This window comes from Macrosteles quadrilineatus, unplaced genomic scaffold (genome assembly GCF_028750875.1).
Source record: "Macrosteles quadrilineatus isolate MER2022 unplaced genomic scaffold, UCM_ALF_1.0 Scaffold_2__2_contigs__length_208266976, whole genome shotgun sequence".
NCBI classification, from domain to species: Eukaryota; Metazoa; Arthropoda; class Insecta; order Hemiptera; family Cicadellidae; genus Macrosteles; species Macrosteles quadrilineatus.
In genome coordinates this window covers 152410707-152437905 of record NW_026542595.1, presented here as the reverse complement: position 1 = coordinate 152437905, position 27199 = coordinate 152410707, and the positions used below count along the sequence as shown (strand labels likewise).

General features: G+C 36.7%; 1 protein-coding gene across 4 annotated transcripts in view; it reads right to left on the bottom strand.

Moving 5' to 3' along the window:
• LOC128986113 (uncharacterized) overlaps positions 1-27199 on the bottom strand; it is a 74957-nt gene that overhangs the window by 21139 nt on the left and 26619 nt on the right. The window contains exon 3 of one of the 4 annotated variants that reach the window (XM_054406258.1): positions 5048-5087. The exons of 2 other annotated variants lie outside the window; for them this stretch is intronic. In XM_054406258.1, the coding sequence (XP_054262233.1) occupies positions 5048-5087 (40 nt within the window). Of the gene's footprint in view, positions 1-5047; positions 5088-8300; positions 8361-27199 lie in introns of those variants that run through there. One more of the 4 variants, XM_054406260.1, reaches the window with a different exon arrangement.

Below are 27199 nucleotides of genomic sequence, written 5' to 3'. Positions count from 1 at the left end.
TAATAAAAAGCAACAGAAAAAGCGACGTAAACATCGTTGTTGGGTCAAAAAGATTGATCGAAATCGGTTTGAATATGGGAACAGACTCCTAGAAGACGTGAGGTTCGAAGAAGACGTGACAAATTTCTTGCGAATGTCCAATGAAGATTTTGAACATTTAATTACATTGATAGAGCCTGCCGTGAAAAAACGCGATACCTACATGCGAAGTGCTATTACGACCAAGGAAAGATTAGCTGTTACTCTGAGATTCTTATATTCTGAGATTCTTTAATTCTTATACTCTGAGATAGTAATCTGAGATTCTTGATTACTATAGCCTCGACCTTTCACGTCGGTAAGACCCCAACAGAGACGTAAATCTTCTTTTTCAGATCTTTCACCGGAACATTCATTGACTGCGATATTTCGCGCCACAAGTCTTCTCTCTTAAACTTATTATAATACTCTCGGTGTTTAGACTCCCAAAACAAACGTTTACTTTCGTAACACTTCACTAATCTCTTATTCTATCATGAGTATCCATGATGACAGTTTCGCGTGGAATGGTTTGCAGAGAACAGTCTGGTACGGTGCGAGGCAGACAGTGCAGGTATCCACTTAACGCACAGCTCGGGGTGAGGCACCTTTGAGCACTGCTCTGAGACCGACAAGTACACGGCTCACCTCACATTGTGCGACGCGAGCGCCGCACAGGTGCTCGCAGTGAGCAACCCCGGTATCCACAGTCCGAGGCAAAGCCGAGCATTCGCAACGAGGCATTCGCAGCGAGCTGCCTCGCACTGTGGATACCGGCCTTAATCCAACCCAGAATTTAGGTGTACTTTCGGTAGGCGACCCGGATGCACGGAAAAACTTGGCAGGTAAATCGACAAAATATAACAAGTTACTGTAAAATATCTAGATTAGTTTCCATTACAATCATTTCTTCAAAAAATTCAAATTATTATACTGTTGTTATACAAATTAGAAAAACGAATTCAACGGGAAAACTGTGCAGGACAAAAGATATACCGAAACGATCCAATATTACTGTTCTGTAGTAGGTTTTGCCAGATATAATTTGCCAGCTTCAGTCAAATTAGCAGCTGTAGTTAGAGTGGCCACAGCTGATTTGCACACACGTGAGCAGCTGTATTTGTAGCACGTGAGTAAACATTATCAAACGGCCAATAAGCTATTCGACCTTTAATAATTAAATGATTTATCACAATTAATTGTTCATTTCAAGGGGTTTCAATCGAAACGTTTGTCAAACAAGTTATACAGTAGGCTCAAATTTAATTTTACTCTCATTTTAATAATTTTAAAATCTTCCAGAAACCCTCGGAAGACCACAACCTAAAAATGCCATTCAAGATGCAAATTTCTCAGCGAACAGTTCGGGCCATTAACAAGAGTTACACTCTTTGAGATAACGCTGAGAAATGAAGTGTCTGATGGCGTTGACGTAACACTAGCGTTACACTTGGCCGTAACGCTCTACTGCTCTACAGTCTACGGCATAGATAAGCGGCATTAAACGGCAACAAACGCGTTCTGGCCACAGAAACCAGCGTTTTGTTAACATTCTCTCATCGTGTCATCAGGTCGTTAACATCTTGATACTTGTTTACAATTCGGGCTTCACATTAGTTAACGACCGTGTTGACTTGAATGGATGGAAGGATTTAGGTAGATTTTTGATAGTTAAGATGTATTTTGGCTGAGTTGAATATATGCGGGCTTAGTCTATAAATAAATTCATCAACATACACTGGTGTTTATTTGGTAGTTTTATCAGAGTACAAATAACAATCAAAAAATAATTCGATTGTTATTGTAATACGCAATCGTTTTGTAGACGTCCCTGATATGATTTGCATTGCTGTCGATAAGGGCAGGCTGCATGTATTTAATATAAACGTGTTCAAACCCAGATCCAAAACGTTGAGGAGTATTTCGGTCGTGGACACTTTTTTTAACACAAACGATTAAGTGTGTTAAAAGAATGTAATAAGCTACACGGTTGCAAGCCGTACCAACTGCTTATCTGAGTGACTCTATTTAGTGACTACTAAATTTTGCCTTTCAATTGTTAATTCATAATTATTACAGTATTGACAAAATTCTCCACGAATATTTTCGATCCAGACATTTTCGTATTACAAATACACAGAAACCATTATACAAATTTGGTATACATTTTCAATCAGAATGTATCCATCTAAAAAGTACCACATCTAATACGCGATCAATTAATATCATTCGTTCTTGCCCAACACCCAAGGCGACATCGTAGTTGAGTATATTCAGTAATCGTTCATACACGACGTACACGACACGCCTACTACTTGTGGCTTCGTCGTGATTGGTTGTGTGACGAAGACGTTGACTAAGCACCAATGTTTCCGCCGGATATAACCTGTCAAATTGTTGACTCGTCTTGCCCTCATTACCAAATACAATGGGTTTACAATATCACATTCAACTGTGGTCATTGATAATACTGTGAAACCACCAACACTGAGGAGTAATTAGTCCCCATGCTTTGTCAGCCCTTGTTGCTGAGTTTAAACTGTAATTTAATGTTTTATATATTCACAGCATCAATATGTGTTAAAGGACCTGCGTTGAATTGTAGTGCGGCTTTACAGTAATTGACACAATGGGTATGACGATAGAGTTAAAATAGGCAAAGTTGTAATAAAGTTTCGGTTTAAGATTTCACGAGACCTAAAATGTATTATATAATATAGCCAACGAGATGACACAACTGAATTAGTTGGGCGATGATTTCCTCGAAAAACACATGTTAACCGTTCAAATACAATAAAACATTTTTTTCGCGGTTGTAGCCGTATAATGTATTAAATTTGTCTCGAGTTTTTCACTTTTTAAAACTAAACCCCCAACTATCCTTCCCCCTTCTGAATCCTCACCTTATTACTAATATAATATTTTTCAATCTTCAGCAATAAATGAAACAATACTGCGATTTTAGAAGGTAAACCCCCAAACCATTTCCCCGTCGAATAACCTTCCAATGAGCCCACATTCAAAGGAGAAATGTTCCTGTGAGAATATTTTCGAGTGGTTTTAAAAAGATGATACTCTAATTGGAGGACCGGAGTGACCTTGGGGGAGGCTCAAAATATTCGGTAATGACCCACGGAGGGAATTGGTGCCGCGGCGCGTCGTCAAAGGGGCCGTGAATCGTCCAAAATATAATGGCCTCCCCTAGCCTACTTGGATAGCGACGTGAGGGCGAGTATAGCCTAAAGAAAGTGTCCATTGATAATAGAACAATTGAGAACAAGGTTGAAAACAAATAATGATAGAGTTACTTGTTATATAAGTTCTAAAATAGAAAAGTATTTTATAAAATTAATAGCAATATCAAGACAGAAATGAATGTTATTTTAAAAACTAACGATTTATTTGGGATGTTTTAAAATTTTGGTTTTTAATATTATTATTTATTATACACTCACAGGATATAATTTTGTCTCAAACGTTGAACTTTAAAGTTCAATACGACTTCTTGATATATGACACGATATCAGAATCAAGGCTACTCGATTAGCCGTAATTTAAGCGATTTAATTGTAAATTATTTCATGTCAACCTTTAGTACTTTCGGAGACACATTCTCTTTTCTCGAACCATCACCCTCAAGAAGAAAAATATTAATTTTGAAAAGCTTTTGTTTATTTCCCACAACAAGTGCCCTAAAAGCAACGCCCAGCGATGTCGATTGACTTGAGAAAATCGGGAAAATCAACTTTGCTGCTCCCTTTTTCGTCCAATGCGTCAATTTATTGTTGACGCGATTAATCACAATTTACCAGGGACTGTCGCAGCTCCACGCTGAAAACTGTAGAAACCTACAACTTTTGTGTGACGTGTTTGGTAATAGCGTGATTAATTTGCGTTTCCGACAAACTTTACTAGATTTTTTTTAACAAAAATGTCTAATTCTAGGTAAGAATCTACTACTACTAACGTTTTAACCAGAGGTCAAAGTGCATTTAGTTGATTAATTTATTTTATGAAAGAGAGGGAATTTACGAACACAATCACTTATCAGCTGTTTTGTGAACTAGATAACTGTAAATAAGAACCACCTGTCAGCTGACTCTGTGACGTCACTTATTCGTGTTCCTCAGTAGGGGTTGCAGTAGGCCTGATGTCCGGTTTTGATAGCACCACGCGTGCGTACGCAACAATACGTAAATACTACTGAATTAAACGTGAAATGTTAATTTTTTGCGTGTCTATTTGTAAATACTGTATTCAACAAATATCGCACGAAGTGGTAATTAAAGGTTTTAATCTATAATTATTGTACATTAAGGGTGTCAAGGTTGTTCAATTTGGGACAAAAATATATTTTCATACAGTTTTGTATTACAAATTGTCAGGCAAAGGCAAAGAGTGTGGTCGATTTCCCTTTAATTCTACATGGCATTTCTTTCCGGAAGAAGGCTTAGCACAATTACTAAAAATGAAATTGGCAGCAGTTACACTGACTGGAGAAAGGATAAAACTATCTGACGAACTGACAACTGCTGGCACGATAGAACTGTCACACACAGGTTAAATAGAAGTACAGAGTTAGTCAATGCACAATTTCTCTTATACAGACTGAAACGTAGACACACTTCAATAAAAAACACAACTCATTGTACCTTACAGAGTAACTTAACCTAGCGATTATTACCATCTTATCTGACGAATGACTTAAAATAACCGTTTTAATAAGGATTAAGTGCAAGTGGTTAACCTACGTTTAGGGTAACTGCAGACAGTATGACAAACTCAAAATAAAAACATAATTCCGTTAACTTATGCTGAGGTAAACCCCAAACCAAATAAAAAAGAACATATATCAACTACATATTTTTGACAAATCTCCTTAAGTGTTAATGTTCCACTGAAATCTGGGCAGCGAAAACTAATTCAATTGAGTTGTTGCAATAACTCTTTTAAATTATAAAAACAAAATAAGGCATATTGTCACAGACAAATCTGCGACTTTTGACAAGAAAATCAAAACACTACTCACTCAACGAAACAGCCAGAACACAGGGTTTTGTGACACTCACCTGCGAACAGAAATACATTGTTACAAAACAATTCAAATATGACACTATAATGATAGTAAGCAAGTAAGCTATGAAACATGTTTATATTCTGAGTACAATTTTAGGAAAATGTGCAGAAAGTTCGTGAAAAGTCGTGCGATATACGATCAATTTTATAAAACTATGCAACGGAAGCGGAAAGAAGCGATGTCTATAAATGACCAAGATAAAGCAATAAATAATAGTAAGGAAAGAATAGGAAACAACACAGAACTTTTGACATGTCTGCAACAAATAAGCAGCAACATTTACCATGTATTCAAAAAATTAGATTAGAAAGGCAGATTTTTTGTATTCCAAAGTTTCAAACAAAGGAGTCGAAATTATAATTTTTAGGGAACCCCCCCCAAAAAAAATGAAATTTCCGATCAAGTTAGGTTACCGAACTTATATAGATTATAAGTTGGGTTACGACATATATCAAATTTTAAACATGAGGTTCTTTTGTGCGTGGTGTCTCACACTAACAGCAAGACAACAATTTGAAGTAGTTTTGAATTCAAGAGACGAAAACTACATAGATTCTGAAATACTGCAGGTCTTGCCATGAAGATCTAAGGACACGTCAACAGAAGATTACATGCTTCAAAACACAACATAGAGATTAATTACAGCACAAAAAGTTATAAGTGCTTAAAAAAACATATCTATGGTAACTAGCCATCTTCATTCCTTGTCTGGGCTTTTACCGAAACCTGCTAACAAAATTGAATTTTATACAGTTCTTTGCCTACCAGAAGTTTCAGTACCAGATTGCGAAGTTAGTTTTATCACGTTAATTTTCCCAATCCCTAAACCTGTTTCAGTTGGTTTCAATTGCACCAAGGACGTTCCAACGACCCTTGGTATCGGGGCCGCTAAATGCTGTTTAAATATTGTAAAAATTGTGTTTTACACACCTGATAACAATATCGAAGTGCCAATACTGCAAATTACTGCATACATAGATAACGGCAACTGATGCGTTCGTTTGTATCATTGTATTGTGTCTGAGTTGTAATGCAATGTACTGCCTCCAGCGATATTATTATATTGAATCGTAGTTGTTGCAATCTATAATGAATAATGACTGGCTTAAAATACTTTCGTAATTCCGTAGGTGCAGTGTAATATTTCAACCCCAGAATTGTGGCTACAGAAGTTAATCGAAGTCAAACCAGATGCAAATACCAGAATCCAAACCTAGTTTAAGACAAACCAAGTACAATAATATCTATATAGTAAATTAAACACATGGTTACCATAAGGTGTATGGTGTATATTCCGGCAGCATCAACAACGGTGTATGTGCCGGATCCGTGCAATGCTTTAATACAAAATTGTCTGTTTATTAAAGCTCTACACGATGGCTGCAATGAAAATTACAAATTTGAAAAACTAAAATACCCCCGCCGCAGCAAACCTGCAGACTTAGCGAATATCCATTTGCCTGATTGGATTTACACTCAAATGTCTCCTTAAAATTATCACATTAATTCTCTATTTAAAAATAATTAGTTTAACGAGTACTTAGGTTTGCTGCAATAGGGAAGATAAAAAGTGTTTTTGTTGTAAAATGTTAATACTGTAGCTTAGTAAGAAATAAATTTATTTTCCAAATTTGATCAAAATATGTTCATAAACAAGCAAACTACAACAGTTGATGTATTCTCCATAAGAATAACATGGGAATATTTAAATTTACAACTTTTTTGAATTTTCTCCGTAACAATTAGCCGCATAATAACACTTCAATATACTAAATTATTTGTTTATTTAAGCTCTACAAAATGGTTTGAAAAGAAATTGTGAAATCTTTTGTTTTTAGGGTCAAAAATGGAAAAAACCTATTTTTACCCCATAAAACCCCCCATAAACCCCCGTTCCCATAGTCCGATCATGTTGATTCGCGAACTCGTTCGGATAAATGTAGGTTTACACGTTTTTACCAAATTTCATCAAAATCGGATCATTTTTGCTCGAGTTATCGTGCTAACGGACACTATGGATGGTGTTTTTGGCCTCTAGGGACTTTAAAACGAAAAAGTAAATGGTCCTGGGTCCAGGTCTTACCATGAGTAGGCTACTACGGTAATAGCTTATTCCCTATATGGACAATTCGCTAAAAGGATGTTTAGCCTCATAACACATACAAACCCGTTCCCTTGTCCCTATAAGGAAATTCGCTGAATAATGCGTAAACATTTAGATATTTTTGAGAGGTTTGCCCAGTAGGTCTATTCGGGCTTATAAAAGTATTAAAATATAAAATAAGTTACTCTGATATTGTAAGCCAACTAACGGTGTCCCTCGGATGACAAATCGACTAAACATCACAACTATCACAATGCTCACTGGTACATTATTTATTCCTCTGACGTCATGCTGTAGCACTTGCGTAGGTTGGCGGTTAGCTGCGGCTGCATGTTTCAACCTGTCCGTGACTCATACTGTAGCCTAGCCTCTCTCCATCTACCTCACCTGTACGTTCTTGTCTTCTCTTCTACGATTGACTTGAAGTCCGCGGACCAGAGATCAGATGTTGGCTACTACAACGTAAATAAACAGCACGTCAACAGGATACGGAGTCTGAGAAATTGCAATGTTCTACAGGAAATATTGCGTACCGGTACATTTTCACTTAAGCGTTTTAATGTTAAACTAATTTTCAGTGCAATTGCGTGTGTTACATAAGGTCATTATTTAAAAATAAAAAAAACGTGTACTATACGTTTCGCGGAACCATGAATAGGTAATTAAAACAACTGTTTTGAAAATATGAGGTTATGGTTATTTTTACCTAATTGCTGAATAATCTGAAAAACAAAACATAATAACTACTGTATTGTAATAAAAAATCCACTAGTTTACTGTAAAATCTTTAGGACAAACGACAATACTGTTACAACATAGGCATTAAACTTTTCAATCCATAAATAGTTATTGCACGATATTTCAACATTATTGATGGAGGATATACTTTGTTGACTAGACAAAGAAGCTTGAAAACGCCATCTAGCATGCAACTGTGTGCTACACCAATCACAGTTTAACATGACTACTATTTCTATTTTGTGTTATGACCAAATGAAATCACAGTTTAATTGCCTAGAGAAGATCGGAGAAATCGCAGTAAAAATTGCCGACACACTAAAATAGCAATAGTAATTGGCATTAAGCTTTTGTACGACTTACCTAAACAGCAAAACACAAGTTAAGGTGACAACAAGCTTCGAGATAATTCTCTACACTCTTACACATTCGACCACAACTCAAGTAGTACTACGTCACACGCCGACAGACGGACTCATTCACATACATGTTTACCACAGTGTTGCCAACACAAACACACCCGTTGCCAACTAGTGAAACGAAATTCCCGCGCTAGCGACAATATTTGACGGCGTCAATATCTAACCAAAACAGATTTGTTTTCCCGAGGGGATCAAAATATTGGTCCGGCCCGCCCCGGTCTCCGGTATATCTGCTCAAACTAAACATTTTCTGTAAACCGACCTACTTAAATGCGGCCTGGCCAATATCAGGGCCAATCGATGTTGAAACCCTACACACCTTATTTATTCATTTGCCGGCGACGTGTTCAGTACTGCGTATACGCATTTACATCTGTAGCAGAGTGAAAGTAGAATCTTGATAGCTAGAGAGTGCACTCTCTATCGAGATTTGTGTTTTAAAAATGTCTTTATGAACTGATCAAACGATCTAAAAAAAATTAACGTTTAACTTTCTTCTCATATAGTGGAGGCGTGGAGAAAGTTTTATTTTCGTCAACATTTTCGAATTTGAGTTTTAGGTGGAAATATCCGTTTTGGGTTCCCTGAACCCAGAAGGTTCTTTTCGTAGCGATGTCTGTGTGTGTGTGTGTGTCTATGTGTATAGAGCTACATCACACATTTGTTGTTCTATGTAGAAGAAATTAGGTATGTGAATCCACCATCTTGGTAGTTTATTGTAAAATACCGATATTTTGCAAAATTGTTGCAAAAACTGCCACAATTTCAATCACTAATAACACATGACATGCATCATATGACCCGTGATCTAAGAAGATGTTGCCAAACCATTGCTCATTCAGCAAGAGATAAAAAGATCCGCGACAAACGATATCTATATACGTGCAGCGATCGCCAGCCAGAATGGCGGCAAGGAAGGCTGCATGATGCATCAGCAGTAGAGCCAGTTCTATTCCCGTGTAGCCTATCGCCGCAGGTGGCTAACTGACATGTAGCCTTCACCGCGACAGGTACACTTTTACTGCACTACCACTACCAAGATTTAATTAGCACTCGACCACTTTCTACGGTCACGTCTGGATAATTTTAGTATACGAAATAATAAATCGAACTATTCACATGAATAAATTTAGTGAATTAAATGGGCCAGTAATGTACTGTAATGAGTAAATTCGAAAAAAAATATTTACCCAGAAGGAAACTAGGCCTACTGCATTTAGTGCAATAAATCACATTCAAAGATAATATTGTCCCCGCCACAGCAAACCTGCATAGAAGAAAACGAACATCAATTGTTTCGTCTCCAAATTTGATTTTTCAGAATATTTTATTCTAAATCAAATTCATATGTACAGCCTCAGCCTGGTCGTATTTATATTATAAGACTACGAATATATTATAAGGCTACGAATTTTGTTTGGTCAAAACTATTTGTTAAAATGGCCCTTATGTTGAGTTGTCAATACAGAGTGTGAGATCGACAGGCCGATTTTAAAGGACTTTCTCTATTTCGGTGCTACTTACTTTATAGTTGCTGTGGCAACCGATATTCTCGTTAAATAAAACAAGAACACATCTTATGTGCCTCATTGTGTAATTTTTGCAGCTGTCGTAGGGAACACTTATTATAGGTATAACTTATTTTATAGCCTATGTTGTACGTGTATGTTGTATTATGTATGCTCCATGACAAATTTCTTGTACATTGGATGTGCTCTATGTATGCCGTCGTAGACGTACTTTCTGTATTTTGTATTACATTATGTTGCATAGGCCTAGATGTTAATTTTGGATTGCTCTATGATGTATGTTTTGTATTCCCTATGTAGTATGTTTGACCGTCGTAGTCGACAAGGACAGACGTTTTGCATGATGTATTGTGTATTCTCTATGTAGTATGTTTGACCGTCGTAGTCGACAAGGACGGACGTTTTGCATGATGTATTGTGCATTCTCTATGTAGTATGTTTGACCGTCGTAGTCAACAAGGACGGACGTTTTGCATGATGTATTGTGTATTCTCTATGTAGTATGTTTGACCGTCGTAGTCAACAAGGACGGACGTTTTGCATGCTGTATTGTGTATTCTCTATGTAGTATGTTTGACCGTCGTAGTCAACAAGGACGGACGTTTTGCATGCTGTATTGTGTATTCTCTATGTAGTATGTTTGACCATCGTAGTCGAAAAGGACGGACGTTTTGCATGATGTATTGTGTATTCTCTATGTAGTATGTTTGACCGTCGTAGTCAACAAGGACGGACGTTTTGCATGCTGTATTGTGTATTCTCTATGTAGTATGTTTGACCGTCGTAGTCAACAAGGACGGACGTTTTGCATGATGTATTGTGTATTCTCTATGTAGTATGTTTGACCGTCGTAGTCAACAAGGACGGACGTTTTGCATACTGTATTGTGTATTCTCTATGTAGTATGTTTGACCGTCGTAGTCAACAAGGACGGACGTTTTGCATGCTGTATTGTGTATTCTCTATGTAGTATGTTTGACCGTCGTAGTCAACAAGGACGGACGTTTTGCATGCTGTATTGTGTATTCTCAATGTAGTATGTTTGACCGTCGTAGTCGACAAGGACGGACGTTTTGCATGATGTATTGTGTATGCTCCATGTAGTATGTTTGACCGTCGTAGTCGACACGGGCGGACGGCCACTCCGGAAGCAGAGTAACCACAGTGTCCATCTCCACTCTCATCGCCGACATTTACATTGTAAATGGCGTCATGTTTTGTGTGGGCGCACGCGATCACGGCTGCTGGTGAGGCCTACACAATACAACTGGCGGATACAAACCTACCACCAGGCGATAGTATCTGTGAACACTGACCGCCGGTCTAGTGGCCAAACAGAGGAAAGAAAATAATGGTGTCTATCGAGCGTAGAAATATACAGGTAGATACGGGGAGATTAGTGCGTTTAATGACAGTACAATATAGTCTATCTATATGATACAACCTATCACTTGTAGCTCGGTCTACATGGCGTTGGTCCGGGCCAGGAGACAGGTTCCATATAAAGGCAGCTACACTTTTGAAACATCAAATCTAGCGGAGGAAATTCTAGAGGAAGTTAAAGAACATCTGATCGTGATACTGTACCGCATTCCCTTCGCAGGCTCCCAACTCGATTCTGAAACTTCTGTAAGGGTAACCTGTACGAATAAAACGATTAAAAATCCTTACATCGATAGGTAAAATAAAAGTAATACATGTTGAGCAACGATTCAATTTTGCCAATTTTTTAAACTGTACTCATGGATGGATAGGCTCGATCCAGTAGCACTCATCAGTAGAGTACCGACCAAGTTACTGCCTTATAATAAATAAAATGCATTTTGCTACGGTATTAGGATTAGAAAACAATCACGCATGCTTCAAGATTACTTTAATGCTTTCTTATGAAATTGCGACAACCGTGACGAGGAATTTTTTCAAGTTGGGAGGACTTTTAAAAAACACAAAAACATCAGTCGCTCACTCTCCTGTATCACAAAAAAATTACCAAACCAAACACTGAAGAACCCACATAATTTCAACGAGAAAATTCTCATCTCTTGGAGCAAACATGACGCTTTGCTGACATTCCTCGGCGAGTTTCAGGCGGAGAGTGCAAGTGCATCGTGCAGTGGGAGTGTAGGTGTTATCGATCATAGCAATGAACCCGTCCACCTCCCTCCGCCCACGTGGTATCGGGACACCCTGTATACCTCAGTGTAAACAACCGAGCAGACACTGTTATGGAATAGTGGGGTATATCGCGTTGGACTTTTAGGTAATCACAGTCGTGGTAAAATTTTTATTGGTTTCCTTTAATGGAATAACAATGGTGTATGTAGTCGAAACCGTTTTGCATCAAGTATCACAATTATTCGAATCCAATTTCTAGTAATAGTGGAACCTCAATATGCCTACACAAAGCAAGTGTCATTTTCAAATCCCCTTGAGATTATTTTACACCTAACCACATCGCTTTGAATTTATTTTACCCCGAATCACTTGTTTATTGCAAGCCTCGATAAGAGGTCAACCTTGATAGCAGGTCTTAATTAATAATCCACACGAAAGGCTTGTTATCGATGCACTTGTGAATCTAAATTAACAACATTTTGGTAATAATTATGTTTTTTACTAACGTAATCATGTTGGATTAGGTGTTTGTAGTCATAATATACAATATCTAGGTTTCATTTCGTTATGCAATAATAATGGTGTTTATAGTCTAGGAAAACAACATCGCGTTGCATTTTTATCTGGTCAAAGTCTTGGTAAACAATGTCTTGGTTTAATTTCTTTGTGAAATATTATAGTGTAGGTAAACTATACCCTAGTTCCTTTATGAAATAATAACGTTCTCCGTTGTCTATGTAAACAACATGTTGATTATAATTGCTCGTTTTTGTGTGAAATGGAAAACTCAGTTTTGTTACATATTTTAACAACTTACATTGTCATTTTTCGTCAAAAATATATGTATCGTATCTATATCGTAATCGTGCTTACAAATTATACATAACTCGTATGGTGGCCTGATTTATTTTTAATCAGTTGTTTATATAGTGATTGGTTTATATAGAGTTAAATTAAAACAAAGATTTACACTACACATAATATTAGCGAAGTATAAACAGAGATGTGTTACATTAGTTTGTAATGTCCTACAATAGTTTGCCTGATCTACCAGTTACTTTACGTTGAAACGTAAATGGCATAGTTAAATATTTATTGACTCGGTCTCGAGAATTTAAAACTAATGGTTTTGGTTTTCAATGGCAGCCCTAATTGACACTTGAGCAACGCAGCCGAGGTTTTCTTCAGCCCAGACAGGTTCATAACTACCCGCTAAATATTTTATGTAAAATAAAAAACGTTAATTATTATAAATACTATTGAGGTGTTTACGATGTTTCGTGGCAACATTTAATTGTTAAAAATTATTAACTAACACATGTTGTGACTTTGGAATTTGTGTAAATACTTGAGCTATCGTTAAATTATATTTACGAAATAATCTAATCACGTTGTCATGCCCTTTTTATCTAAATACAATTAACAGAATTCTTAACCGTTACGACAATTTCTATTTGGTTCATTAGCGTCAAAGTACTGTGTGAACACTTTCTCTGTAACAAATATGTCTTGCAAAATATAATGCGTTTCTTTATAATTTTACTAAGACAACTAAAATAAGATATTTTTAGATTTTAAAAAATTGGAAAATTCAACATGTATATTTTTGTGGTACTTTTATATTTTTATAAAATGTCCAGTCGCAGGGTAGTTGAAAATATCAATAACCTGCAGATAACGCCAAGTACATAAACTCGCTGCTCCATGAAAATATCCAGATAAAAAACACAATACCGATATTTTTAGTTAACAATACAAGAGGTATATCCATTGATAATATCTATTAAAATTGCAACTACTTCAACTTAAAATTGCCGACATACATGTTTAGCAGATTTCCCAATCAATACTACAAATTCTCACAAAAATTTATAATCTAACGCTAACGATTTGCAACCTTTACATTTTACAGAATCCACATTGAAATGAAACGCCAAGTTTTCAAGACAGCGAAGAAATGCTTTTCGCCGGGAAAATCCAAAACAAAGACTGTAAGAACACTAGCCGAAGGGGGCTAAGGTAGCGTATCTTTGAGAGAGTAGGGGGTGGAAATGGGGTGGATTTCTTTCTAATAAAAGTAAAAGATCCTCGACAACCCGAGGCGATTCCTAGCGATCCGTGGTTGAAGGGGGTTTATTGTAATGTGAGATAATTACAGCCTACAGGGTGGTTAACAAAGCAGACTTGGCGTTTGTGATAAGTGGTAAGGAAAGGTACTGTACGCATAAGTTCATTACAATACAACTGCGTTTGGGTGCGACAATTCCTCCTTTGTTACAACTTCCTGTGAATATACAAGAAAAAGATTTTGCGAGAAATCGTTAACTTTAGAAGATTCTTGTAAAATATCCCCGCCACAGCAAAGCTGCAGACTACGCTCATTTATATTTGCTTTGTTGTTATTTCTCAAAATATTTCCTTAACTTTGTCCATTATAAAGTTTAAATATTGAGGAGTACAGTATATTGTAAGAAAAATTTATTTAAAAGTAGGTAATATTTTTAACTCTTTTTCGATACGGCACAAACTGCATTCTTACCCTCTATAATGACTGTAGTTCGAAGCTAATATTACTTATTTGTGTCATTAATTGTATGACTACGATACCCCTAGTTTGCATTTAGGCTTGGATAAAACTCCGAATCAAATACAGACCAATTGAAAACGTAACCCTCGTCAAATTTAATCGCTTACAAAATCATCCTACTGATTTTAACAACCCGTGGCTACAACTTGTTTTACAAAGCTGGAACTGACAGAAAGGAGTTTAGGGATTTATTTTCGCAGCTTTTCAAGTTTTATAAACAGCTTTGTAAAGAACGTTTCTGTTTCCCGCCTGAAAGCACGTCTTACCCGCCAAATGGATGTAGCCTCACCTCACGCCCGTGTCAATATTAGTGTTGTTTTCTGAATATTATTGCCTCTTTTCACATTGACTTGGCAATGCAAGGGTGATCTGGTATCTGTGTAGTATGGTGGTTCACCTGCAATATTATATCAGTTGTGAAACAGCGACATGAATAGAATAATTTAACAATTATTTCCTTCACCTTGCACTACCGCAATGAAAAATCACCATAATTTTCCGATTAGGTTCAAAGGTTGCCATTTATTTTTTATACAAATATTTTATATAAAAGACAGAAACAGAGACTATAGAAAAATAAAAATAAAAAATCAACATACAATAGTTATTTGTTTAAGTAGTGGGCAAAGTGCCACTTTGCTGCACAGGAGAGAAATGTTTACACACGAGCCATAGTGAAAATAGCGAGTGATTTCGAGCGAGTGTAAGTTTCTCGAGTGCAGCAAAGGTATTTTACACTCGTATTACACATTATATTTTTCATTCAGTTACTATAAATCATATAAATAATTAGACTAGCAAACACTGTACAACAAATTTTAGGTTAGGTTGAATCCAAACATTGAACGAAAAGAGAAACGCTACACCAGCTGATCGTAGTCGTGATATCTATTCTTAAAGTGTTGCCAACTTATTTTAAAGCGTACACGGATTACGTGCATAATAAGATCACGCTGTTTTGTGTTGTTTGGATGGAATACTGGTGTGCGCAAAAGTAAAAACTGTGCACCAAAGTAAGGCTTTTTGTACTATAATCTGTAAAAGGAAAAGGCCACTTTGTCGGGTGACTGTAGGAAAACATATTTATTATACATAAGATGGAGGAATTCGTGAGGCTTAAATTCTAAGGTGGTTAACTTGTATTATTTAAGTGCATAAATAATTCCACGTGTGTTCGTGACATTACTTATAAAAACCTTAATTAGAGTAAATAAAATACTTGTTTTGTTTGTATGTAATTTTAAAAAATATGATTAACAATAATGTCCAATCTCCATACAATTTTAAAACTACGAGGAGGAAAAATTGAAATACCAATGACGCGATCAAACATAGGCAATTACTCTACACTAATTCGAAGCACGTCATACTACTTAAAACCATGACAACATTTCTAGAGCAGTGCTGATCATGGCAGCTTTATCATTTAAAAACAAGGTACACTCTAAAGATATAATTTTCTACCAAAATCATCACCAGGTATTTTTTAAATTCACTCCAAAGCAATGTCGCACAGTAAAACCTTGGTTTCATCTCTAGCAGAGAGGTGTGGATTTTTAGCCCCCCTCCACCCTTTACCCCTAATCCACCGCTTTATTAACTCCCAGATTGTCGTGTAATTATGTTGCATTATAATGGACTGTCCCACCCCTTCAGAACCCCCTTTCCGCCACACCTTTCGCGATTTGAAACTTGGGGAACTTCAGGAACTTAGGGGTTTATCCAACTCATAAAAGAGTTTTCGGAAAATAAGGTATTTTTCAATTTCCATAGTTAAATTGTAAGACAAAATGAACGCATGTACGAGTAATAAACATTATAACTGGTACCGTACAATTATTTCGAAAGTGATTACGTACTTTAAATTTTGCGAAGACTCACAAAAATTAAAACATTTCTTTCCAGAAGTTCCTAGAAAGTCGGTTTCAAACAGATTGATTTTTTTAATAATCTTCTAAACTTAATTCACTACCCAATCAAGTTGCTTTAACTTGACAGATCAACAGTCGGTGTTACAATCCAATAATTTATCGACCCAACGAGACGCAATTAATCTTGATTAAAAAATCATCACGAAGTTCCAAAACACCTTTTTGAAAATCATAAAAGTATTTTTCAGTCAGAGCTCGCCACAAATCAACAGTTTCATAGCTGGCGGAATACATCCCGACAAAAATAATGTATCCAACTAATAAGCAAACATGGTAACGTTCTGTGGCGATTTTCCTCGTTGTTAAGTGATATGAGATCACAGGAGACATCAAAAATAATCGTATAGTTATAACTTCTTCTACTGAACTACACCTTAACTTAAAAATTCTTTTATAGTAAGGTTTTCTGGCCAATAAAAGGTTTTACCTCTTAATATTATCACCGACTTGAAAATTAATTAGACAAAATAAAAGTGATAGATTTATAAACTATTGCTTGTATTTTGGCATTACAAATTACAAGCAATATCCAAAACACATACAGTTGATATATCAATAGTTTACTTGATATTCCGGGGCTTTCAGAGAAAAATAATAATTTCCCATGTCATCCATGTTCTTAGATTCAATGTAGACAATTTTTAATTCAGTCGGCGACAGTGCAATAATGAACTACAATCATTGAAAACAATTAACACAGCCGATACTTTCCATACAACCGATTGCTTACAATCGTAGTTTGCAAATTGTACTGTTGACGTTATCGACTACGGCTAATTTTTATTCCCTCGATAGTAAAGGAGACTTTACTCCCTAGGGACAAAATAGCTATTTTAGACCTACATGGATAAAAACAGCTGTCAATCTTTATGCAAGGAAAAATATGCTATACTTATACACACTCAGGGTTAACAAACATCAAAACTCGCACTGAAACTATAACAGCTCCAGAATGATGAGAAATAGTTCGTGGAGTATTGGTGCTAGATCCGGCGAAACAGCGCCGATTGTGCCGCCTCGCGTTGACACTGTATCGCATTTCCAATTAATGCTAATTGCATCGTCGTTGTTGAGCTGTGGAAAACTGTTGTCGCCGGAGAATATGAAAACTTGCCCCAGCATTATATTAATCTATACCTCAGTATCTGTCAGTTGAATGTATTAAAAACAAATATTGAAATTTGACATAAAAAATACGATTGAATTCACAACTCGTGGAACCGCATCTGCCGAATCTATCTCCTAACATTAGCACGTTTTGTGATTAGACCACAAGTTGATTGACAGATATAGGGCCTGGAACCATCGATAGCTAACAAATTAGTCCATATTATTTAAAAGTGAATGTTCAATGATATTTAAGTGGTATATTCACTTTGTAAAAATATGCTGACCAAACAAAAATATCTGTATAACTTATTAGTGTATTAGTATTTGCAATTTACAAATTGAAAGCAGGTACCGGCGGGCGTTCCGATGGTTCTCATTTTACGTGAATAAGAAAATCGCGATTATTGGAAACGATGATTTACGGTCATTGCGAGAAGTCATCCTGATGTTATCGTAATTGCGGAGGACGATGACGATCGTCGTAATCGCAACGATTGCTCACGGATGTTGCCCTGATTGCAGGGTATGATCACAGTTGGATGTCGCGATTACGGAGGACGATGACGATGTCGTCGGGATCGCAACAATTGCTCACAGATGTTGCCCTGATTGTAGGGTATGATCACACTTGGATGTCGCGATTACGGAGGACGATGACGATGTCGTCGTGATCGCAACAATTGCTCACAGATGTTGTCCTGATTGCAGGGTATGATCACAGTTGGATGTCACGATTGCGGAGGACGATGACGATGTCGTCGTGATCGCAACAATTGCTCACAGATGTTGTCCTGATTGCAGGGTATGATCACAGTTGGATGTCACGATTGCGGAGGACGATGACGATGTCGTCGTGATCGCAACGATTGCTCACGGATGTTGCCCTGATTGCAGGGTATGATCACAGTTGGATGTCGCGATTACGGAGGACGATGACGATGTCGTCGTGATCGCAACAATTGCTCACAGATGTTGTCCTGATTGCAGGGTATGATCACAGTTGGATGTCACGATTGCGGAGGACGATGACGATGTCGTCGTGATCGCAACGATTGCTCACGGATGTTGCCCTGATTGCAGGGTATGATCACAGTTGGATGTCGCGATTGCGGAGGACGATGACGATGTCGTCGTAATCGCAACGATTGCTCACGAATTTTGCCCTGATTGCAGGGTATGATCACAGTTGGATGTCGCGATTACGGAGGACGATGACGATGTCGTCGTGATCGCAACAATTGCTCACAGATGTTGTCCTGATTGCAGGTAATGATCCACAGAGCAGAGAATAAAAAGTATTAAATCTTATTCTCTGCTCTGTGGGTATGATATCACAGTTGTTTCCACGATTGCTGAGTCCATGAAGATGAGCTGATCACGAATGTTCTAGTGATGACATGGTACGGGTGTAGTGAAGTAGTATTGAGAGTTATCAGTACATTCCACGTCTGGCTGTAGACAACGTTAGGCGCAGTTGCAGGCGATGACCTTGGACGACCTTGCGGGCGACAAGCGGTCTACTCACTCAGTTATCATCACTGATAACACTTATCACTGCGGCTTCCTACCGCTCTACACCGGCTGATAACGGTGAACGAACTCTACACTACACAACACTGCAGTTCGGGTAAAAAATACACTAGAAGTTACACTAAATCTGGAAAGGTTCAAATAATATTTTTCTGACTATGGGATCTCAAAGTTAGAATACTTAAAAGTAAAATAAAATACAACAATTAATAATTAGAAAGATTTTGAGAATAAATGAAATATTACTGTATTTGTGGAAATACGCCTAATCCGTACTAAGGTAGGATATTTGTTTAAGATTCGTTTTTAAACTTTTAATCTGCCAAACAGCAGACACTCGAGAAATTTCAAACTTATTTTTTAAAGTTCTATCTACGTAAACATGATGTATCAAACATCGCTTTAAAATAGGCCTACGAGTGAATTGTAAAGAAAAAATAAGATTATTAAATATGTATTATTAACATAAGAAAAGGAAAACATATGAAAAATAATATATTTAACAACAATGTGGGCCTACCGTACTTGAATTTGTTGGAATTGTAAAACACGAGAGTTGGTTTAATTAATTAAGCATATGAACGGAAATCAAACTATTGGGAAAGTAAATGTATTACTGTAAATAAACTTACTGCAAACTTGAATGCAAATAATTATTCATCGTACAATACTTTAGGAAAAGTAAGTAAGAAACGTGAAAACTAACTAAGCTAATTAAACCTAACCGGTAACAAGGATTGAAATTCTGCGCGACAAAATTATTTATTTTCTTACCCTCCAACTGAAATCAAAGGTCAACCTGAGGAACCTTTTGTCTTTATAAATCCCCGTCCGCGAGAGTGCAGAATTTGCATCAATGGTCCTCAGCATATCCTTCTCCGCTCTAATTTGGGTCTCAAGAAATTGAAATTACCTCCTCAAGTCGGCGAGTTTGAATTGAGGCCAAATTAGGAAGAAAATAATGGCAGATGGTATAAGTTTGGCAGTAAGTTGGAAATTACGCAAATTGACATAACCACGCATAATTGTATTCCGCAGGTGATTTGTTACTTTTTTCTGCTACTTTGCCAATACTACACTATTTTTTTATTATTGACATTTGTCATATCACTTTATCGCCACGGTTCTTAGAGTGCCAAAGATTTGTGATCACAATACAATAGGTACTAAAAATGAATTGCATCATAAAATATTTTACCTTAAGAAAATGCATTTCAAAACTTTCAGAGCCAAATTACCGAGTGGCTTCTATTTGGTTAAAAGATACTAATACTTTAGATAGGAAAGTAAGTTAGTAGGCTAATAATAAATTTCCAAGCGACAAAATTATGCTTTTTCTTGCGTCACGTGTATCTTTTGTTCAAGTTTAATAACTTAGATCTACTTAATGTTAAAAAAGTATATTTTCATAAAATTATTCATGTTATCAATTATCAAGTATTAGATATTAACTAGTGCACCTGTTGATCGAATTAGAGCAATTGCAAGTATTATAGATGTTATTTCAAAACAAATAACCCTAACAGTCGTAGGTAATTTCCTATGTAAAAGAGTCAACTCCAAGATAATGTAATCAATCACTCCACTGCAGTTATCGAAACTGAAAACGAACTCACTCTGAAAACGGACGCTCTTGTGTGTATCATGTGTTAAACATAAACAGCTGCAATTAATACAAATTATTCGTCTGTTTAAGTAAACAAAATATTTTCTTCGTAAGAAACACATTGAGATTTCGATGGTCTGTGGGTCAAAGTCCGAGGACTTTTATTACAGGAATTGGTGAAAAGGGGCGTCTACACAAAAAAAATCTTTATTTTGACACGTCGTTTGTAAAAATCCGTTCATTATTAACGGAGGAGTTAAGTGTTTGGTAGGAATCGCCTTCACGTATTATATATAAGGATAAGGATAGGCAAGCATGTTTCTTTAAAACGTTCTTTTTTTCGTGTGCATTGCAGGGAAAATTTGCGCATACTGTTATAAGGATATTTTCCTGTAGATGTGCAGAATCCCTTTATAAATTAAAATAGGCTCAAAAATAAGCACAAAAATTGAATTTGAAATTTAAAAAAATTTACATGGGACTTATGGGTTGACCTGCTGGTGACGAAATGACAACAAAATATAGGCTAAACAGAGAATCAAAACAAATTGAAGCAATTACAGTCACATGTTTCATTGGGTCGCCGGAATTTTACCCCCTGGGCAAAGCTGACGTCACTATGACGTAGTAACCTGAGTGGCCAAAAGTTTGTTCGCGGCCGGAATTTTACCCCCGCGGATTTGGAAGTCTAATGAAAATAGTCAGAGCGTGATTAATTAATTTGTCCATATAACTAGCGTTTAGACAACTGAAGATGTACGGGCCGGATTTTTACCCCCAGATTTACCCCCCGGAATTTTACCCCCCGGCCGATTTTAAAAATTGAATGATTGATTTTCTTATTTCTGTTTTTAATAATTGTAAACATTTCATTATTTAGTAGCATATCTTTATTAATTAATTTTGTAACCTCTACTAAGTAAATAGAATTCGATGTTTTATTTGGATCATATTAACCAACAGTTGGCTACGAAGATCAAATCCTGATCAAAATTAAAAACCTGTTCGATTAGTTAATGTTGAAAATACATTAAGAAAGGCTACTTAATAATAAAATGTTTAAATTTAAAAATTTAAAACTGAATGAAGATGATTAATCATTCTCACTAATTTATATATCTGGCCAGGGGGTAAAATTCCGGGGGTAAAAATCCGGGGGGTAAAATTCCGGGGGTAAAAATCCGGGCCGTACATTCTAGGTTTTTATAATTTGATGTGTTCTGATTAAATTCACAACCATGAAAATATATGTTTAATTCCGCGTTTAATTTATCGAGCTGATGTCGCGAAACTCAAAAGTTCGCGGCCAGAATTTTACCCCCTGGTTTGTGACGTCACGTTTGCCCAGGGGGTAAAATTCCAGGGGGATAAAAATCCGCTACCCCGTTTCATTTACAGCGTGGGGTGAAAATAGAGAAGTCTGTACATTACATATTTTTAGTCGAGTTTTCGACCATTGGACGACCTCTAATTAATTATGCACGGTTGCATTTTGCGATGCAGTGCAACAAATAACTGTTGCCAGCGGGATGCGAACCTACAGCTCCTTTTCGGATAAGTTTAATTTGATAAAACTCATTAAAAACATATCAACAACAGTATGCTGACTGAAACCAATGATTGTTTCTGGATACAGTATTATATATTGAAGTTAATAATTATATGGATCACAGCTGTAGCGGTTTGGCAAGATTTAGAAATTTCGTTTAAAACCATTTTTAGAATAACTAACAATTGATTCAATAATCATCACATACAACAGCTCAAACACATAGTACCTATGCATTAAAACAGCAACAAAAGCATATTTAAGTTGTAAACTCATGGTTGAAAGGTTCCCCATTACGCCAATTAAATTACGACCAGTCGTGAGCTGAGCGAATGCGATAGCAATTAGGAAAATAATCAAAACAAAACGAGTCTATATTATACAGGGTGTTTTTTTAAAAACTTGCATCTTTATTTATGTAAAAACCGCAATAGATAGAAATATGCAGTTTGCGGGAATCATCTATTGACGTAGGGGGACCAATTGTTTTGAATTCAACGTTACATTCACATTCCCCCCCTTTCCCCCCCTGCCCCCAACTTATTTTTTTTAAATAGCAAGGTACCCCTTGTGACATATCAAATAAAAGAGCATAAAAAAAGAAAATGTTTGATGAAAAAAAATTGAAAATCGGTTCATAAATTTGTGAGATATTCCCCCCCCCTCACCCCCCCGGAACTTAATTTTTTTTAATAGCAAAGTACCCCTTGTGACATATCAAATGAAAGAGCATGAAAAAAGAAAATTTTTGGTGAAAAAAAATTTAAAATCGGCTCATGAATTTGTGAGATAATCACCCCCCTTTTCCCCTACCCATAACTTGTTTTTTAATAGCAAGGTACCCGCCCTTGTGACATATCAAATAAAAAATAAATTTCACCAAAATTTTTCTTTTTTCATGCTCTTTCATGTGATATGTCACAAGGGGTACTTTGCTATTAAAAAAAATTAAGTTCCGGGGGGTTGAGGGGGGGCATATCTCACAAATTTATGAACCGATTTTCAATTTTTTTTCATCAAACATTTTCTTTTTTCATGCTCTTTTATTTGATATGTCACAAGGGGTACCTTGCTATTTAAAAAAATTAAGTTGGGGTCAGGGGGGGAAAGGGGGGGAATGTGAATGTAACGTTGAATTCAAAAAAATTGGTCCCCCTACGTCAATAGATGATTCCCGCAAACTGCATATTTCTATCTATTGCGGTTTTTACATAAATAAAGATGCAAGTTTTTAAAAAAACACCCTGTATACAGCCCCTTGTGTAACTGACTCACTCATTGACTCATCAGGTATACAAATTCTTACCCACTTCTAGAATAGCTACGGGGTTGAAATTTGGCACGAATTTAGGTATTGGTCTTAAACCTCCAGGAAAATTGCCAAAAGTGACATTTTCAAATTTTAACCCCCCTAAAAAAAATTCAAAATGGCGGATTTTTGAAAGTTGCGAAAAAGGTGTTTTTTTAAAACGTTTATTGTGCTTAAACCGTTGGTCTAATCAAAAAACGGAGCACACTTACTGTATTTAGAATTAAAAGAGCTACAATTTTATAATATAAAGTTTCTTTCTGTCTCCACCCCTTCCCCCCTATATTTCGCTCTAAACATAGAATTTTGGAATTTTTCATAATCTTTTTTTGTTCAAACGTCCGTCGCGGCTCAACCGTAGGTCTGATCAAGTAACAGAGACCATCTTTATACGTATCATTTTACGATCTACAATTTTGTAATTTAACATTTCTTTCCATTTTCACTCCTTCACCCCCAAATTCACGCTTAAACTTGAAATTTTGCCATTTTTTCTTGTTTTTTGGGGGGGTTGGCTGCCCTGGAGTAGGTTAAAATCCGTTTTGGGTATGTTTGACCTATTACTTGTTTTTAAATATGCCTAAAGTTCATCCTTAACCGATTTCGGAATTTTCACTCACCCTACTTAACCCTCAAAATTGGGGGGGATAATTTTAGTTAAAATAAAAAATCCCGATTTTGAAGATTCTCGTCAATTAAATTTTCACTCACCCTACTTAACCCTCAAAATTGGGGGGGATAATTTTAGTTAAAATAAAAAATCCCGATTTTGAAGATTCTCGTCAATTAAAAACTATATAAACGCAAGATTATATATAAACAAACAAATGTTTTGTATACAAAATTTTATGGTGTACATTTTGTTCCATAGCGCCTTTCACCTATCTATACTCCAACCCCCTCAAAAAACCCCATTTCGATAGTTGTGTCCTATTAATTACACATATTCCTTATAGAAAATTAACACAAACGAGATCTAAATGTAAGTAGGTGAATGATGGATATTTAGAGCAATCCCATTCTAACCCCCCCTCTTTCATCCCCATTAATAAAATTTTACCATTAGCAACAGGGTGCAGCACTATTACTCTTTTAAATTTATGACAATAGCTAATTTGCAACCAAAAGGTGAGTGAGCGTAGCGAACGAGCTAACCTGAAGGCAAGTGAGCGCAGCGAACGAGCTCCAACCTAAAGGTGAGTGAGCGTAGCGAACGAGCTAACCTGAAGGCAAGTGAGCGCAGCGAACGAGCTCCAACTCAAAGGTGAGTGAGCGTAGCGAACGAGCTAACCTGAAGTCAAGTGAGCGTAGGGAACGAGCTCCAACCTAAAGGTGAGTGAGCGTAGCGAACGAGCTAACCTGAAGGCAAGTGAGCGCAGCGAACGAGCTCCAACCTAAAGGTGAGTGAGCGTAGCGAACGAACTTCAACCAGGACTTGATTGAGCCATGCATTTAGTTTAATTTTTTCCCCATCTCCACCCCAAATTCGTGTTTAAACCTGAAATTTTACCTTATTTCCCCTATTTTTGGTGATTTTTACTGCGCAAGGGGTCCATTCTTCGTGCTGATAATTTTTACCAACCCCCCGCCACCGAAGGGGGCCTAAGGTTATTTTAAAATATTATTTTACCTCACTCTAACTCCCAAGACTTTATATCGATGCTTATTGATGTTAAGAAAGTTTTAGAGGTTGTGACTTAGCAAATTTAATTTATCATAGCTCCGGCCCTACATCGAGACTCTAACATGTCAAGACTGGTTTGGTTTGCACTAAACAACCCCCCTATGGAAGAATTCGCAACTGCCAAGTTATCACTACGTATTTTACGCAAGAATGTTTCCGGACAAAAAATATTTCCGGACAACATCCTGTCCCCCGTGAACATTTCTCGGCTACTATTAAAAGGGGGCCTGGGGGCGGAGCCCCCAGCGAGCACAAGGCGAGTCTAAATACTATACAATCCGATGTGTAACTGACTGGGGATACAAATTCTAGACCACTTCTAGATGAGCTAGAGACTTGAAATTTTCGGTGGTTGTAGGTCTAGTGCCCAAACCACCCATAAAATTCCAAAAAGTCGCATTTTCAAATTTTAACCCCCCCGAAAATTCGAATTCCCCCCCCCCATGTTATTCTTATGGGGAATAACATTAAAAATGGCCGACTTTCGTGTTCCCATCTGAACCACTTAGAAACGTGCTAGAGACTTCAAATTTGCGTAGTATTGTAGTAAAAGATCTTACATTACCGGTGGAATATGCAAAAGTCCCATTTTCAAATTTTAACCCACCCAAAAATCCAAAACGGCGGACCTCTGAAAACGAAAAAACACTTTTTTTTCAACCGGATGTAGCTCGAAAACGGTAAGAGCTAGAAAAGATTTGACAGTATATCCAGGAACAGGAATTAAATTTTCTACAAAACCCTCTTAGGCGTTTTCAGAAAATCGCACTCCTTAAGCTTCAAAAAACGCCCTACTTTCAAAATTTTGTAAATTTTTTTCAAATTTTTATCGGTTTTTGCTATGTTTTCGTACCTAAATAATTATTTTTTGCAAATATTATTAATGTTTCGTATTCTCCTTAGTTTACTTTACATTTCACCCTTTACATGTATTTTCGTAGGTAACTTTACTCCTTGACCCCCAAAAACTTAATTTTAATGTGAAAATTCGATTGGTTTTTACCGGTTTTACCAGCCCCATGTTATCCTTATGGAGAATAGCTATGTAATTTTAATACTTTGGTATGCTCATCTGATTAGTTTAGAAACGTTCTAAAGACTTTAAATTTTTGTAGTATTGCAGTATGGGATCATCCGTTAATGGTGGAATTTGCAAAAATGCCTTTTAAAAATTTTAACCCCCAAAAAAATCCAAAATGGTAGACGTATAAAAACGAAAAAACACGGTTTTTAATACCGACTATAACTAAAAAACGGTAATAGCTAGCAAAAATTTGAAAGAATCTTCATGAACAGGAATTAAATTTCCTACAAGACACTATTACGCGTTTTTAGAAAATCGCACTCCTTCACCTAAAAAAAACGCCCTACTTTCAAATTTTGGTAAATTTTCTTCAAATTTTTAACGGTTTTTGATAATTTTTCGTACATAAAAAATTTTTTCTTCAAATATTATTAATGTTTCGTACTCTCCTTAGTTTACTTTACATTTCACCCTTCACATGTTTTTTCGTAACTTTACTCCTTGACCCCCAAAACGCGTAGGTCAGTAACGCTGTATAGTCATTTGGTTCTCGCTCTAATTTTTGCTAATGGATTTGGCTACCCATGATTAAGTTTCACTGTCACTTCTTCCTATTTATTGGACTTGTTATTTTGGCGATTTTGCTGCAATTTTCTGTAAGCATGGAATTCTCTTGCGTTGCTGCTGGGTCGTTCCACCAGGGAGATCCCAGATTTACCGAGAGCAACAACGCTCAATGCATGGCAAATGCAACCTGTGCCCTCGCATGGCAAGGATTCTGCGGCGGATTCAGTACCAACGCTATTGACGCTATACTCATGGCGGGCGATAGCTTGTATACACTATCTCGCCGTGAGCATAGCATC